This window comes from Sebastes fasciatus, chromosome 5, assembly GCF_043250625.1.
Source record: "Sebastes fasciatus isolate fSebFas1 chromosome 5, fSebFas1.pri, whole genome shotgun sequence".
Taxonomy (NCBI): domain Eukaryota; kingdom Metazoa; phylum Chordata; class Actinopteri; order Perciformes; family Sebastidae; genus Sebastes; species Sebastes fasciatus.
Genome location: NC_133799.1, coordinates 13,378,918 through 13,397,155, shown reverse-complemented (window position 1 = coordinate 13,397,155; position 18,238 = coordinate 13,378,918). Strand labels below are relative to the sequence as shown.

Genomic DNA, 18,238 nt, shown 5'->3' with positions numbered 1-18,238 from the left:
GTAATGTCGGTAAACTCGGAGTTTGCACGTCGGTGTGCAAATACTCCACCTGACCATATGTTTACATTCAATGTTTTATCTAAGTCACTGGGCTGTAAATACCCATGGTGTCGTAAGTGTCATAAAAACTGTGACATGGTTTTCATCAGTGCTACTTTATTGTATGTAGTGACTCTGCTTTTATATCCCGAACATCAAAATAATATTTAAACCATGATTTTCTTTTCAATAAGGACAACACATTTTAGCATTTTCTTTTTTTCAAATAATTTAGTTTATTTCCTGGTAGGTAAAAAAAGACAACAGTGATATAAATATATTATATAATATAAATTAAATTGCACATTTTTTCATCTTTGTTTGGCAAAAATGCAACAAATATATTACAGGTAAAATAAATACAAATAAATACAAAATCATAAAGTACCTTACATGCCTGTTCACAAACAGTGTAAGACTTTGACAGAGACATATTGCACATCACAACCACAAACGTTTGCCTAATGGCAAAGAAAAGTGCTTTTCTCCTCCCCCTCCTTTTTGATTGTCAGTCTGTTATACTTTCACATGAGTTTGATGTCCAAACTCCATCTGTGTTCACACCACAGTCCACTTAAGGCATCAACCCCTCCGTTTTCCTTTTCTCTTCAATCTTCAGCGTCTACGGGATACGGCCATCCCGCCGCTGCTCTCGTGACGATCTCTGCGTCCAGCTTCGAGATACGGCACCTTAACGTCATGCCTCTCTTGCTTTCTCAACCCATTTAAGGCGAACCGCTAACAATCCTCCGCGGCCTCATGGAGAGAGTTCACACCTTATTCTCCTGCCGGGGCTGCTTGGTGGCGTTGGCGGCGTTGGCGCTTGGCTTGGCTTGGCACACGAGATCCCTGTAGGCTGGAGAGCGGAGGAAGCGAGGGTAGCAGTCTTTGGCCATGAGCATGTAGATCTTGTGCTGGGCCGAGTCGAAGCAAGAGGGAGATGCCACCAGCATGTTGGCTCTGGTGATGTCACGAGTTTCGTGGTCGATGTTAATCTGTTGAAAGGGGGACAAGGAGACAGAACCAGATTAGTTTTTTTGTCCATATAGGAGAGGTTTGCAGCTATAACAACAGGAAAGTGTGCTTTTTCCTTAGTTAAGATTGGTGTTTCCTTACCTCCCGGGGAGCGTCACTGCCGATGAATTCATCATAGATCTTCTGGGCTTTGGCTGATAGTTTGGCAGTGGATTTGGTATTCCTGTATTCTTCGCAGGCAAAGTAGAACGAAATGTTCTCCTCGCTGAACTCAGACACCAGGAAGGCTGTGAAGGCACACAGTCCATCTGAGGGAAGAGAGGAAATTTGATTACTTATGGCACATAATGGTCCCGCGGGGAGCTGCATTTATTAAGTGTCTCTGTAGCATGCGTTTGCTGGCATTACTGGCATCTTGATATTTACTTACATTTGCTGCACAGGAGTTTTTCAAACGACTCTTTCCACCTCAGGCATTCCTCCAGGGTTGGCCTGAAAAAATAAATGAAGCAACATTAGATTCAACCCAGAATTTCAATCAAGCACACAGTGACAATAAATGCAAAATATATTTCGTAGTACAGTATTTGTGATGCTTACTTATTTTGCCCAATTTTGCAGCAGGATAGACTCCAGTTGGATTTTTGCAAAATGTTTCCCAGCCTTGCTTTCAGCTCCTTGGCTCTGTGAGGAAAATACAACAGGTTAGATACATTTTTCACAACACATTGATTGCATACTGACAAAGCCATTATTGTGCAGTAAATCTCAGCACAGCATGAATCCACACTGAGTCTAGGTAACTTAAAACTGGTACGCCTTTAGCTTCTCTAATGCTCTTACACAGATGCACAACGATAAACACAGCAGTCTTCCAAATTCTGTAATCCAAATCCCCAAACATCAGCCATGCGAGTGTTTGCATGAAAACTTCAAGTACCTTTCCAAGCAGCCGGTAGGCAGTGATGCTAGTCCTTTACACATACTGGCAAAGCAGGTTGGAGTTGGTAGGGGTAGGTGTATCGGTGTCGGGTGGCAGTTAGATATATCCGTTTAGTAGAGCTCAGTGGGGAGCGAGTTTGTCTGTGTGTCTGGACAGAGCCAGAGCAGCGGTTTTATAATCCTACCTCCTCTGCTTCTGACATGTCATCAGCCCTCTCAGCCAATCGCAGAGCGGAAGGGAGAGGGAGAGAGAGAGAGAGGAAGAAAGAAAGAGACAAGATGAAGTCAGAAAGTGGGGGAGGTGAAATGATAAGCCACTGATATTCTACAGTACGTTATGTCTTTCTTGCATGTCCCTGAATACATCTTTTAGTGTTTCCTTCTCACCTTTCTCTTTCAAAACAACGTATTTACACACGAAAATAGAGCATTTATTCCAGATGTGAGAATACTGTATAGCCTCTGAAGTTTCTCACAGTTTCCCTCATACATTGAAACATCAACACCAATTGAATATGACATTTATTGTAATATTTGATCATTTATGAGCTCTTTTGGAATGCATTTTAGCTTCAAATGCGTGTTTTATCATCAACTACGAGTTATTACAAAACAGAGCTTGTCATCGGTGTGTTTGCCCTGCATAAGTAAAGGTTTCAATCTGTGATATACTGTAACCTCACAAGCCGATCTGCTACTAACAACCCCATGTTGTCAAATCGTTTCTCGGCAGCTCCTTTGCTCCTCTGATCCTGGTTCATGGTCCTGCGTTGCACAAAGAAGACATTATTGAAGAACAAGGCAGGTTGGTAAACACATTCACACCCGCCTCTTTATGGACCAGATAAAGCTGTTCATTCCAGGGAATGATGGGAAGGAAATGCGATATTTACTCTGTTTAATTATATTACTGTAGAAGAAGATAGACCCACAGCCAAACTGCTCGACACAATAAAGCTGATCTGTGATTGTCTCCCATTTGGCCAGCTGCAGGTTGCTTATCTAGGATTTGTTCATCATATAATTCAGATTAAAGGAGCATAAGAAAATCAAAAGCAATACGTGACTGCAGAGTGGCAATGACTCACACGCACTGTTTTACAGTGGCCTCTAGCTGGCATATGTCCAAAATAGACAAGTTAGCTCATTAAAGCAACATAAATATTTCATAATAACGTCTGTTTTTGTGAATTTGTTGTTGTTGTTTTCAGAGCTACAAGAGCCAATACAGAAATTAGAGCTTTAAAAAGACCTTCAACCACAAACGACAGAGGAAACATTGTATTGCTCTGTTATACAAGTGTATCCATGGGCATTTCAAGGAATAGTGACCCAACAGGGCTGTGTCATAGATGAAATCTACTCCCCTCGAATAAAACATTTGTTGTCAGATGTCAGTGGTTTTATCGAGAAATGTGATATCAATTTGCTACTAAGTAAGTCACATCCTTAGATGCTGCTAGCTTCAGGATATTCAGTACGAGATGTCAGCATATGTTTTCCTCTTTATAGTGAGAGCCCAATTCTAAGAAAAATGTTTTGGTATATACTGAAAACTGGGAATAATTACTTATTTGATTTGCAATAACCAAAAGCTTAACGCGCCACAGCTCAGACCAACACATTATTATATACAGAAAGTAAGCTCTAACATTTTTGTCGTCCAGTTTGATCATGAGGAAAGGAATGGTTATTCAGTGGATTAAAGTATTGGAAGGAACTGTTACATCTATGTGTTTAAAGCTAGGGTTGGTAATTTTCAAATATGTATTGATATTTATTGAAATTTTCATTACATTCTGACCGCAATCAATGAATCAAATGCTCTGACAAAAAAAAAGAAGAAAAAAATCTGGTAATCATTCAATTACAGGCTACATGCCTGACTGTGCCCAATCTGCCCATGTACTCATTGCACATCACTGGAGTCTTCCACAAGATGCTAGCATGGCAGCTGTGAGTACTAACAATAGCCATGTTCATTGTTTTCATTAATTATAATATGTTTACGTTCATAATGATAATATGGAGGGGTGGCTTTGGTGGGAGGCCTGATGGGCTTTCAGTGTTACTGACTTGGCGACTTTCTAGATTTAGGGACTTTTGGAGCTAGTGCTGCACGCTACTTTCACTGGAAAAGAGTTGTCTTTAACAAGAACTGATAGAGATCAAGCTTAAATGTTGAAAAACATGTCACAATTACATACAGTAGTTTCCTTTTTTTAAACAGGCTCAATAATCTCTTAAAAGAGCTGGGCATTAGTTTTTCGCAATTCTTACTTTTGTTGGGGACTATTTTCAGCGGGAGATTAATACACACTACTGCACTAGTGAGTATGGCAGCAGGGTGGCATATGTGGAATTGAGTCAAGACACAGAAACATGTAACCCAGGGTAGCTCATTGATGTGTTTCAGGCTTTGGATATACAGGCAATACTTGTTTGTAGTAAGATCCAATTATTGTTGGTTTTGGTCTTTTTATGGAATTTGTTGATGATAAGAAAACTATATAATTTGAACAGACAGATCCTTTAAAGATGAAGTGGGGTATACATACCAGAAAAGTCATGGCTTTGTCATTTGTTTAAATGCTTAAAACAACCTATTAGTTTTCCTGACAAGTGACCTTTTGCGGTTGAGTGAATGATGATTGTGTCCTCTCAGATGCAATAGCTGACGATTGGAAATAGACCGCCATTCTTATCCCATCTCCTACCAAGAGCCAATATTTTTGGCTCTTGGTAGGAGATGCTCTTTTCCTAACCTTCAATCAAGGTGTTTAGTTGCCAAAAATTACGCAGACCTTAACCATAGAGGTGGAAGATCAGATATTAGTAATTTTTTGAATAGCTACTAAAAGGGTTGTTTTGAAAGGCACAGACAAAACATACCCTTAAAACAGCCTAGACTGGGCTAAAAAGGAAAGGGCACTTCCTGTGATACACAAGCATTTGGCAAGATATCACAGTGTACCATGACACAGCAGCAGTGATGAGGTTGAGTCAGCTAATGTAGAGTGGATGGCTCCGCCTGGGAAGAAGAACAACTGCACCGAGATTACCTAACCGGTCCACATTCATTGTGCTGGGGAGGATTTAATTGCACCCTTTTTATTGCCGGGAAAGAACAAAGGTTTGCGTGAGAAGCCTGGGGGATCCCACTCACCTACTCATACAGTCATACTGTGATGTCAGCACACTTCTGCGCCTCTGACAGTCCTATTGACAAAGGACAACCGGAAATGAGGGAATAAAAGAGCGAAGGAGAAAAAAAAAAATCGGCATCATATTGTTGAGCGAAGGGCTTTTCTAGAAGCTGGAGATTCACTGTCCTTGAAGCTGGCTGATGCAGCACACACATCAACGTTACTACCTTACATCACTATGTGCTCCAACACGATTTCTATTATACTGATAAAGCAGGAAAACCACTCAAAACTGATTGAAAAAGATATCTTTTAACGCTGCTAGAATTCTGACATACGAACATACAGTACAATACCACAGGATCTGCTTCCTGCTCTTCCTCCTGTGCAGACGCTTCGCTGAGTTGCTCTTCGCTTTGCTTTCTTTTTATCATTGCTATGCTTATCTTTCGCTACTAAATTTTTGGAAAACGGGTCCTGGATACTTACAAATCACTGGGAGTTTAATTTATGAAAGAAACTGAAGGCTACCACTATTTTAAAAACTGTTTTACTTTGTGAGCGTGGCCTATCAGCAGCACAAGCCTGTACTATAGTGAACGGGAGCGAGGTGCTTGGCTAAAGCTAATCAGCAGCAAGATGCCTCCCTTCTCCACGGATGACTACTACAAACTTCTACAGAAGATAGCAGTGCTGGAAACAAAGATTATCCGGCTCGAAGTGAATGCGGAGGTGAATGGACTATGTGGGAATGAAACCACTCTACCACTGACTCAAAACAGTGAACTGGAACAGGCTAATAGAAAGCTAATTAGCACCAACAAGACCACCAAGAATCAAGAGGGCAATAAATCGACTAGTAGTCCTCCCTGGAACGCTCTTGGTGCAAAGCCAAAGCGTAAATCATGTCCCTGGGAAATGGGAGGAAAACTTACAGGCAGAACCCAGCACCCTCAGATATATGATGCGACCGGCTGGCCTGCATTAGCATCCGAGCATAGTGCCTCATCAACCCCTGTACAAAGTAAGGTCCAACCGTGGACAACTGTGAAAGGAAGGATGAGTAACAAACCTCCCCAACAAAGAAGTTTGCAACTGGAGAACAGATTTGCTCCACTGTTGCAGGACCCTGGATCTCAATCTGATGCCCTGGATAATCTCAACTCTTCACACAGCAGGGTAAGAACCAAAAGCAACTCTGAAGGTAAAAGGCTACAGGGAAAGCTAACAACTGGGCCTCAAACTCAAACTCTGATTGTGGGTGATGCTGCTGTTAAAGATGTGAAAAGCATGTGGAGTAAAGACATCAAAGTACTCTGTTTTCCCAAAGATATGGTCTCTGATCTGGCAGAAAGAATCCTGGATATTGTGACTGCACACCCAAATGTGAAAAATGTGGTATTGCACATTGGGTCGAATGATGTTGTGAAGCAACAGTCTGAAGTGCTGAAACGGGACTTTACTGGTCTGCTAAACACGGTCAGCTCTGTGAATGCTCAGGTGTTTATCAGTGGACCCCTGCCGCCAATCAGAAGAGGAGTCGAGAGATTCAGCAGGTTGCTGGGACTGAACACATGGCTTTCAACAGCATGCAAATCCCACTCAGTGCATTTTATTGACAATTTTAACTTTTTTTGGGACCGCAGACATCTCTTCAGGGCAGATGGACTCTGCCTAAACAAGTCAGGAGTAAAATTGTTCAACTCCAACCTATTCTACTTCCTGCGTCATTCATCTGTTCCCTCTGCCAAGGACGCGAGACAAGAGGAATCACCACTGGAGGAAGACACAACACAATGTGCCAGGGGACCTCAAGGAGAATCATTTCACCCCACACCACAAGCCAGCCCTGGGATACAGCAGAGACAAGAGGAGGCGTCCTCATCCTCGCTTATCACCCTTTCTCCCTCCTCCCCCCTCTTGGAGTTCACTGACCACATGAAGGAGCTGGTCAATGCTGGAACTAAACTTACTCCCCGCCCTACACCCATTTTCTCTCCCATGATCCCCCCACGAGGTCGACCTCGAACAACTTTGGCACTATCTCCACAAGCACGACACCCACCACCTCCATCCCCTCCACAATGGAATCAGCCTCTGTCTCCGCAGTCTGATAAGGATGTTCCTTTACAAAATGTTGCAAGCACAGATTGATATGTGCTGGGTCCAGGCTTCAAGGCTAATGATACACGTGACTGTTTCCAGGATAAGCTGGGGCCCTGTGTGATGAGAGCTTCTTCTATCTCAGTTCTAATAAGTAGTAGAAAAAGAATGGTGAATCTGCAAAGAAACAGGAAGATTTTTACTGATTGTGCTAATTTATCAAATTTAGCATTGATTCCTTGCCAGCCAAACCATGTCCCAAAAAATAATAATAATGCTTCTAGCACATTAAAGCTAGCCCTGTTAAACGTCAGGTCTTTGGCAGGAAAAAGTTTTTTAATCAATGATTTTATTATTGAGCACAAGCTTGATTTTATGTTTTTAACTGAAACTTGGTTAGACCAAAATAACAGTGCAGCTGTTCTTATCGAGTCAACTCCTCCCAACTTTAGTTTTATGAGCGAAGCTAGAATGCATAAGAAAGGAGGTGGAGTTGCCTTATTGTTTAATGATTCTCTCCAATGCAAACAGATATCTTATGGACATTTTGCTTCTTTTGAATATGTCGCTCTTCAGCTGAACTCCTCTTCTCGAGCTTTGTTTCTCAATATCTACAGGCCACCTAAATACTGTGCAAACTTTTTTGATGATTTTACTGAACTGCTGTCTGTAATTTGTGTTGACTTTGACTGTGTAGTCATTGTTGGTGATTTTAACATCCATGTTGACAACCAACAGGACAGAGGGGCCAAAGAACTGTGTCAGGTTCTTGATAACTATGGAATGAGTCAGCATGTGACAGAGCCCACACACAATAGGGGACACACTTTGGACTTAATCATATCAAAGGGCCTGAACATTTCCAAGGTTGTAGTGATGGATGTTGCTCTGTCTGATCATTCATGTGTATTCTTTGAGAGTACTCTTCCTGTGCACAGAAATGATAAGACAGGTAATCACAAAAAGGTATATCACTGAAAATACCTCTGTCTGACCTCTGTCAATGAGCTTGTAGATAATTTCAATTCTAAAATGACAAATGTTATTGATACCATTGCACCCAAAACGGTGAAGATTGTCTCTAGTAAGAAAAAATCTCCATGGAGAAATACCATGTTGGTAAGAAATGGAAAAAGAGAGTGTCGAAAAGCTGAACGCCAGTGGTGGAAAACAAATCTACAAGTTCATTATGACATATATAAAGAGAGACTTTGCATTTATAACTCAGAACTGAAAAATGCAAGGCGGTCCTTCTTCTCTGACATCATCACCAAAAACAATAACAATGCACGTGCCCTGTTTGCTACTGTCGACAGGCTAACAAACCCTCCTGTGTCAGTAGCCTCTGAACTTTTATCCACCAGGGCCTGCAATGAATTTGCTTCCTTTTTCACAGAAAAAATTCACAAAATCAGACAAGCAGTCACTTCCTCCATAGCAGGTACAGGATGTTTGTTTCCCCTGCGTCCACTTAAACCTGGCGCAAATACCATGACACAGTTTTATCCAATAAATCAGACATACCTGGAGGAAATCATACAACATCTAAAATCCTCCTCATGCTGCCTTGACATTCTGCCAACAGGCCTTTTCAAAAAAGTATCAGATTGTATGGTCTCAGAGCTTTTACAGATTGTTAATGCATCTCTTGTTTCAGGAGTCTTCCCACAGGCCCTGAAAACTGCTGTCATCAAACCACTCCTCAAAAAGAACAATCTGGACTCATCAGTAGTAAATAATTACAGACCGATATCAAATCTTCCATTCTTGTCTAAAATAATTGAAAAAACAGTTTTTCAAAAATTAAATAGCTTTCTGGCACTAAACAACTCTTTTGATGTCTTCCAGTCAGGTTTTCGACGAAACCACAGCACTGAGACTGCTCTTGTTAAGGTCTTCAATGACATCCGATTGAACACAGACAGTGGTAGAACTACGGTTTTAGTTTTACTGGATCTCAGTGCTGCATTCGACACGGTTGACCATAATATATTACTAGACCGACTGGAAAACTGGGTGGGTATTTCTGGCATAGCACTCAGCTGGTTTAAATCCTACCTAAAAGACAGGGACTTCTTTGTGTCTATAGGTAATTGCAAATCTGAGCTGAACAAAATCACATGCAGAGTTCCCCAAGGCTCCATCTTGGGGCCTCTTTTGTTTAACATCTACATGCTCCCATCTACATGCTCAGATTTTTGAGAACAACAAAATAAATTACCATAACTATGCAGACGACACACAGATTTACATAACTCTATCACCAGGAGACTACAGTCCAATACAAGCACTGAGTGAGTGCATTGAACAAGTCAATAATTGGATGTGCCAGAATTTTCTTCAGCTGAACAAAGACAAACCTAAGGTCGTAGTTTTTGGAGCCAAAAAAGAAAGATTAAAGGTTAGTGCTCACCTACAATCTGTGATGTTAAAAAGCTCGGACCAAGCCAGAAACCTTGGTATAGTCATGGACTCAGACCTGAGCTTTAACAGCCATATTAAGACAATTACAAAGACAGCCTTCTATCACCTGAAGAATATAAGAAGAATTAGAGGACTGATGTCTCAGCAGGATTTGGAAAAACTAGTCCATGCATTTATCTTCAGCCGACTTGACTACTGTAACGGCGTCTTTACCGGTCTTCCTAAAAAATCGATCAGACAGCTGCAGCTGATTCAGAACGCTGCTGCTAGAGTCCTCACTAAGACCAAGAAAGTGGATCACATCAGTCCAGTTCTGAGGTCTCTACACTGGCTGCCTGTCTCTCAGAGAATTGATTTCAAAATACTGCTGCTGGTTTACAAAGCACTAAATGGTATAGGGCCAAAATACATTTCTGATTTCTCCTTCTGAGTTACGTGACAAATAAATCAACATTGAATTCTGGTTTCATACAAGACACGAACAGCGGCCTCCTGGGCGGAAGTCCGGTGTTTTTGGACCCAGTTATTCACCCCGACCTCCTACATACACAGTGTTTATTTCTCTTTATACTCCCTCGTTCACAATAATGTGGATTACATATGAATTGATTTTGTGGGATATATACAAATTACAGTGCATTTACTTTTCCGAGGTATAGCTACAAACTGTGTATGAGAACAGCCTGAACAAACACAGGACTGTCAACCAGGAAACTGGTGATTGTACCCCAAAGTGTTGTCGAGTCATTTTGAAATGACTTTAGTGAAGATTGTGACGTGTTTTCCGTACTTATGTTACATTGTTTACATATGTATTTTACTTAGCTTACACACTTATTTTCAGTCCAACCATGATGTTTTTCCTAAACATAACTAAGTGGTTTTGTTTGCATAAACCTAACTGCATTTGTTACCATAATTTTGTTGCATAAACATAACCACGACCCTTCTGGCGGTCCCATGAGACATATGTGATCAGGTGAGATAAAGCTGTGAGAGAGGGCTTTAACAATTCTATTTCTCAGAAAAACTCTTCTGGTGAAATCTCTATCAAAGATCTAAGCAACAGAGAGTTTCATTGTTTGATCAATCATCGTCTAGTGATGCTGGTTGTTGCCCTTCGGCTGTCATGCATCCCTTTACACTGACGTTCCACAAATGACGTGGTATTCCTTGATAGGGTTTAATTTATCTATTGATTAATCGGTCATCGCGAGCAGACTGTCTGATGAACTCTGATGCTCTCAGTATTGAGGTTGTTTTGAGGCTTTTCTTTGAATGCTATGGAGCGTCTTTACCTAGTTTTCAGTCCTAGAAAGAGTACTCTACCACCAAATTTAGCTAATTTAACTTGACATCTTGTGATGCGCAAGCTCAACTCAATTGTTTCACATATGCAAACTGAGACTGACCCATTTGAACATTTATTGACACGTCACTTTGAGTTTCAATCTTATTATTTGAATCCTTCATGTCTTTGTCACTGCTCCCAACGTGGATGCCTCCTTTTTCTCTTTGTCTGTGCAGTCACTGGTTACCTGTTTGCTTTTCGGTTGAATGACTGGTCTCTGTCCAGGTATCCAGAAAGACGGTTACAGATGATGGGAAGATCTGGCCTGACTAAATCTTCATTCACAAACAGCTACTCAATGGGCGACAGCGATGATGGCAGCGTCTTGTTTTTTCATATTTCGAACACGAGATGCTGGTCATGTTGTGAGGAGGCTCCTGGCATGTTTTCCCTCGTAACAACAACACACTCTGGATCAACAGATAAAGAGGCCTCATATATTAGAAGCAAGTCTTGAATGACGACTTTGTTGCCAGAGATGTGACTCTCTTTCTTGTAGTAATGGTGGAGGTAAAGAAAAGAAGAAAAAATATTTTTTTGTGTAAAAAAAAATCTTTGATTATTGATTTTCTATTCTTTTACAGTTATTTGCTGTACAGTATATGAGTTGAGAACGCGTTTATCTTGAATGTGTCACATTAGAATATTGAATAACACCGAGGAAATGCATCACCAGGCAATCCTGATAAACCAGAAGTGACATTTACCTGTATGAGTGAGTTTCAAATGAAAGGTCACGGCTCACTTTGAGCTCGCTCCATCACAACTGGGACAGAATCAAGGCTGAGGCCACTTCAGGACACTTACGTCTCAGGGCCCTACTTTACCTCGACCAACCTCTATTCATATTATTTACACAAAGACTTTTTACCTCACGCTACCTGAAATTGGAAGTCCTTTTTCATCTCAGTTCGATTTCAACCTTTCAGTTTCATCTGGGCTCCGCTGTGATGGAGGGAAAGCTCATCTTCAGCTCAGCGTGTTCCTTTTGCAGTTCACCTCCATCTGGGTTCAGTTGCTGAGATGAGAAAGCAGGTTCAGGATCATCCTCTCTTTGTGGGATGCTGTTATGCCACCCTCCGAGATGTAAAGAGAAAATTACAAATGAATCAGATGAGGTCCCTGATACCTTACTTTCACTTCCTTGTTGGCAACTGAGCAGCCAGAAATAAAGAACATGGAATAATAATTATTTGATTGTAAATTACACCCTGATTGCAACACGTATTGTGTGCAAAAACTGCAATTGCTGCTCAAAACTAGCTTGCATGCATCTGGCTAACACCATCTGTTTGTTGCTAACTAGCCCAGTCAGCTGTTTACATTTGTCTTCTGTCACCAGCAGCTACAAACTAGTGATTTAGGAAGTTTCTAGCATGGATGTTTTAATACTTTTTTTCGCAGTGACATTGGGTCATGGTTGAAAGCCATTATAGTACACAAACTCATAGCCACCATTCAAACCTTCAGGTTAAAGTAGTAATTTGTATTCTGATGGTACATAGACTGTATATGTAGATGGATGACGTGTTTCCCCTTCCTCCCACTGTACAAAAGGAAGCCAAAATGTCACGGATACGGTAGCTGCCATTTTCAGATTTTGATCTCATTTGGAGCCCGAGTCTGTGCAGTAAGTGATCGGGGAACTGGAGCCACGGTATCGAGGTCCCACCCGAGCCAATCACAAGCCAAGCATGGCCGCAGCTTGCCTCCTATCAAATTGACTCTATTACACAGACTGATAACGGTTATGAAAAGTTAAAGTTACATCTCCTCTCTCGTACAATTCCCAAGCCAGCGGCTCCACGACTCCTTCACTCAGAGCAGCTGTCGATTCACAGCTGTCAATCATGACGTCTCACCCCCTTTTTATAGAATCAAATAACTAATTAAAACCAAATGAACACTTGAACATACAGGTACATCAGTGTGATAAGAACTACCTAAAATGACAGAAACCATCTTTAGGAAAAATGTATTTGACGTGAACTTTGAGTTTTTAGTTTGGCCTATGTCCCATCCGCTAACATGGAGGGGGCAGGGTTTATGACCTATACTGCAGCCAGCCACCAGGGGGCGATCAAGATGTTTTGGCTTCACTTTTGGGAAGCTGTCATGTCGTCCATCTTTATATACAGTCTACACTCAGTTGTCAGTTTATTAAGTACACTTCACTAAAATTATGGCCAGACCATCTGTATCAATAAGACAACATATTAGAAACACCTCCCAATGCAACACAATTCAAATGTACCACAAAATACAGCCTCCAAAATGACCATTAAATTGAATCAGCATATCTGTAAAACATTTCCAAAACAAGCTGGCAACTGGGTGAATTTTTAACTGTGAAGCAATCAGTCACATCTTCCATTAACAGATATAAAAAGAATACTGAATGGGTCAAAATTAGGTTTGCTGTTGAACAGAACAGAACATCTTGTGCTCCTTGTGTTTCTATTGATGATGACTACACAGCTAAAAAAAACTATTGTGCTCTGGAGAACAATTCAACTCTCCACATGAAGGAGGCTACACTCCTTTTGTTTCCACATCAAGCATTAAACAGGTGCTAAATTAGCTTTGCTTTGTGATGCCGATCGCAAATCACTTCCACAATACAGAATGTACACATTAAGGCTGCAGAACAAACACACGGAGCAGATGCTCTGATGACACACTCCAAGTAAACTGAACAAGTTGTCTCCACGTGTGAACTTCCAGTTGACTGCCAGACTACTGATGCACCACGTACATGTGCCAGCAACAAAACTTAATGGAGACAAACTTCCCAGCAGACATGGTGTGACTTTATGCCCGAGGAAGTGTTGAAGGCACAGCAGAAGCAATCATATTAGAATAAAAGCCCTGTGTTTGTGTTCATTGCCTGTATGTGTTGGAGAAGAGGAGGTGAAATGGGAAAAACCCAGCATCCTAGCCTCAGGTCAATGCCACAGGATGTGCCTGTAATGTTTCCCGGCATTACACAGGCTTCTTTGTTTGTTTGTTTTTCTCTGAAGGTCTCTCACAGCGGTGACTCAGTAAAGAGCGGAGGGGGGAAACGGCTGAAAGCACTTTTTAAATGAATAAGTGAATGGAAACATTCAAAGATGAATTGCTGGGAAATACCTGTCAATAGAACTGCACAGTGTTAGAAATGTTCCACTCAAACAGGATGGATGATTTTGGTGCTGATGTTTTGTTGATTTTGTTGTTGAGTATTATGAGTGAAGCATTTATCACATCAGTATATCAATCTGGAAATATAACATTTCAAACTTATCAAAAGATGAGTTCCATGTTTACGACCTTGAACATTACAAGGATAGCGTCATTGTCACATTGATATCCAAAATCAATCTTATTGATAATTCTAGATTCTAACATTCTTTAAATGTTTCATGGTAATTTAGTACTTGATATAAAGCGCGTGCTTAGAAACTTGAAGGCTTTCAAAGCCATCCCACAATGTTTGCACTTTGCTCAATGTTTTCATGCATGGATGAATTGGTTTAAGACGGATATTCCTTGAATCTACAAACAGTTTGTCACCAAATGATTTAAAGGAATAGTTAGATTTTTTGAGAAATATGCAAATTCGGGGAAAACACATACTATGGCTCTATTCAAAAGGTAACAAAACCCCAAACTTCTTGTTTATACACCTACTGTATTTTTCAACAGATTGAACAAACAAGATAATATATTAATTATAAGGCTGCCAAAGTTAACGCGATAGTAACGCAGGAAAAACTGACACGGCCATTTTCAAAGGGGTCCATTGACCTCTGACCTCAAGATATGTGAATGAAAATGGGTTCTATGGGTACCCACGAGTCTCCCCTTTACAGACATGCCCACTTTATGATAATCACATGCAGTTTTGGGCAAGTCATATTAGGTCAGCACACTGACAGCTGTTGTTGCCTTTTGGGCTTGAGTTTGCCATGTTATGTTTTGAGCATATTTTTTTATGCTAAATGCAGTAACTGTGAGGGTTTCTGAACAATATGTGTCATTGTTTTGTGCTGTTCATTGATTTTCCAGTAATAAAAACTGTGTATATATACATTTGCATAAAGCAAGCATATTTGCCAACCCCCATGTTGATAAGAGTATTAAATACTTGACAAATATCCTTTTAAGGTAAATTTGGAACAGATAAACTTTGTGAATAATTTGGGATTATTTGTGATTAACTATTGACAATCATGCGATTAAATATTTGAATTGATTGACAGCCTTAATTAATAAGTGAGCTGTAGAGTTGCTGTAAGGAGGGTTTTGTTACTATTGGACAGAGCCAGGCTAACCATTTTCAATCTTTTTGCTAAGATTGGTATACATTTTTTTCCGTGCATGCATAGTCCTTTAAATGAAAAATAGGTCATGCAGTTCCATAAGCATGCCATTTTAGTGAACACAGATGACAGATCACGTTACTTAACTGCCGCCAATGCTGGGAACGTGACATGTCCTTACACAGCAACACCTTTAAATGAGGCCAAGTCCATGTTTGCCAGGACTGTTAATGGAGCTCAAATTTAACGTGTTTTCAACACACACATGTGCACGTTGTTGGCAAACCGATCGCGGGGGTCTGTTTTATGAAACATGTGTATGTGAGGGGAGGAGGCTTCATGACTGGACTGGAATTTATAATCTTTTTCAAGAAATAAAATGTTTTTGGGTCTCAACCACTTGGCATTCCTCTGAAATAAAGTTTAACAAAATATTATATGGGGTTCAAATATTTTTAAAAGATATAAAAATACATGGTTTGGGATACTAAATATTTGATTATTTTTGAACTGTGATCCACCTAGATAGAACCTTATATACACAATTTGATCAAAAAGTGTTAGGATTTTTGCTTGGACAGTTGTCTTTTCCCCAAGCCTCTCAATATTTGTGAAGTGGTCCTGTTTGGTCTCTGTGGGAGTGCATCGTCTGGCAGCGTGCACGCAAGAGCCTCAGGTTGCTCATCTGTCTGATCATCCTCTGGGGAGGAGAGGAGCATGCCTGCCGCAGGCCCGGCCAGATGCTCACTGTGGCTGTTAAACAATAACCACTGGAGTGTGCTCCATGATCCGCAACTACTCTCAGGGGACAATTTAGACAGAGGTCAACCGAGCCTACAATATGCAAACTGTCCTGAGATTTAAAGTGATAATCTGTGATATAATGTATGTGTTTTTCCATTACCACGCTGTTTTTGCACTACTTAATATCAGAAATCACTTTGTGTTCAAACATCGTGTCTTGAGCATTGTGTCTATCAGCTTTTCACTTTTGGTGTTCTTTTTCGAGTTTGCACTCCATTCTTTGTCTGTTTAGTTATGCAAGATGTGTGTGTTCACACCACCTACTTTACTTCTCAAGTTTCAACAATTGAAACTGTGAATGGAAGCAGTGCAGTGTGCACCATCAGTGCAGACTGCAGTTATACCTCAGGCAGTACAGAGGAAGTCACACAAGCATAAGTCGGCTGGATGCTTCCCATTCAGTACCAGGTGGCAGCTGTGATGTCTGTTGACATAACTGCTTTCAACTAAATACTCACATTAGCATGCTATCATGCTCACGTTGACAAACTTGGCCTTAGATGTGAGCTAGGGCTGGGCAATAATTCAAATGTAAGGGATAATGTACAGCGAGCCGGTCATTGTTGTGAAACAAACTCCGACAGGTCGATGCGTCCCGCTTATTACACGGCTACTTAAGAAATCAATAATTTGACACAAAAATGGTCGGCCAGAAACCGACATCAAAACTGCGCCCATAGCAACGGTCTGTTATACATAGCAATGCTGTGATTGACCAATCAGAATCGAGTATTCAACAAAGCCGTGTAATAAGATAATTTATCGTCTCTCAATGGAATCATATTGTGATTAAATCATACATGGAGATAACATGATACACAATTACGTTGATGATAACAACCACGTACTAACTCAAATTTCTCAGAAAATCTGATTAAACTCAGTTAAAGCAAACTATTGTCTTAATCTGATTACTCAGTATTTGTGTGCATGCATGTAAACAGTGCATAGCTGTAAATAATTTTTTCTATATATTTTCACTTTAAATTGTTATGTTTATGTCGCACTAAAGTTTTTAATAAAATAAAACAAACTTTTCATTTGTCAACTATTTAATTCACACAGAAGTATACAAAATAGTCTTTACCATGTGGTTATTTCATATAGACTATGTATTTATTGAATTATCGGAAAACAGGCTGAATCGTGATATATATTGTTATTGAGATATGAAATGACCTATATAGTGATAGAATATTTTGGCAATATCGCCCAATCCTAGTGTAAGCATGCTAACATTTGCTAATTAGCACTACACAGTTGACACTGATTTTGCAGGTATTTGGTCACAAACAAAAGTATGGGCAAATTGAATATGGATGATGGCACTTAATGAAAAGTTAGGACATCACCAAAGTGATTATGATTCATTATCTCAGAACAATGTTTGTTTTTAGCAGTTGTTCTTCCATAAAGAAGATGATATTTCTCTACAAAAGTGCTATTTTGACCTGCTGGTGGTTTTTGATTAAAGTCATGTGAGGAACATGAATGGCTGTACCAAATGTCATCGCAGTCCATCTAATATTTGAGATATTTTATTCAAAACCAAAAATGGTGGTGCTGTTCAGAGGATGAGCGAATACATTAGGAATTCATCCTCAGGGGATCGAATCTGTGTCCTAAACCCATATGTACCAATGTATTGTCAACAGGATGCACACACACAAGGTCTGATGTCCGAGTCTGACGATGACCCAAAAAACTGGACCTTTACTATAAATCATTAATCAACTCTCTGATATCATCTCTGAATAACAATGTGACTCTTCAAGGAAGGGAGGCACTACTTACAGCTGCAATATCTTGGAAAACAAAACAAAAATGTGTATAGACATTTTCCTCTCTCTTTGTGGATTTTTTTACACAGTTTGATTGACATTGAACAGCACACAAATTGTATAATTTCCTGTTAGTACAAAACAGTGAAGTATGTTGATGTATACTAACTGTATTAAAAAATATAGGTCACACACGTAGACTGTATATGAGAAGAGGATATAGTCAATGTGACGTCATGCACTGGTTTGTGGACTGCCTTTTTGAAGCTTCGAGTTCAGCATTTTGGCCGTCACCATCTTGTTTTTTTGCAACCAGAAGTGACAGGAGAGGGTGGAGCTAAGTACAACCAAACACTGATTAAGACATTTTTA

At 40.3% G+C, this 18,238-nt stretch overlaps 1 protein-coding gene across 1 annotated transcript; it reads right to left on the bottom strand.

Annotated features, from left to right (window-relative positions):
* Nucleotides 1–254: 254 nt before the first annotated feature.
* LOC141767639 (regulator of G-protein signaling 5-like) lies at nt 255–2,115 on the bottom strand. Its single transcript, XM_074635134.1, has 5 exons — nt 1,955–2,115; nt 1,615–1,698; nt 1,445–1,506; nt 1,156–1,322; nt 255–1,034 (listed from the first exon to the last, which is right to left on the bottom strand). Exons 1-5 carry the CDS (start codon nt 1,996–1,998, stop codon nt 810–812), a joined length of 582 nt encoding a protein of 193 aa, XP_074491235.1. The 5' UTR covers nt 1,999–2,115; the 3' UTR covers nt 255–809.
* Nucleotides 2,116–18,238: the final 16,123 nt, after the last annotated feature.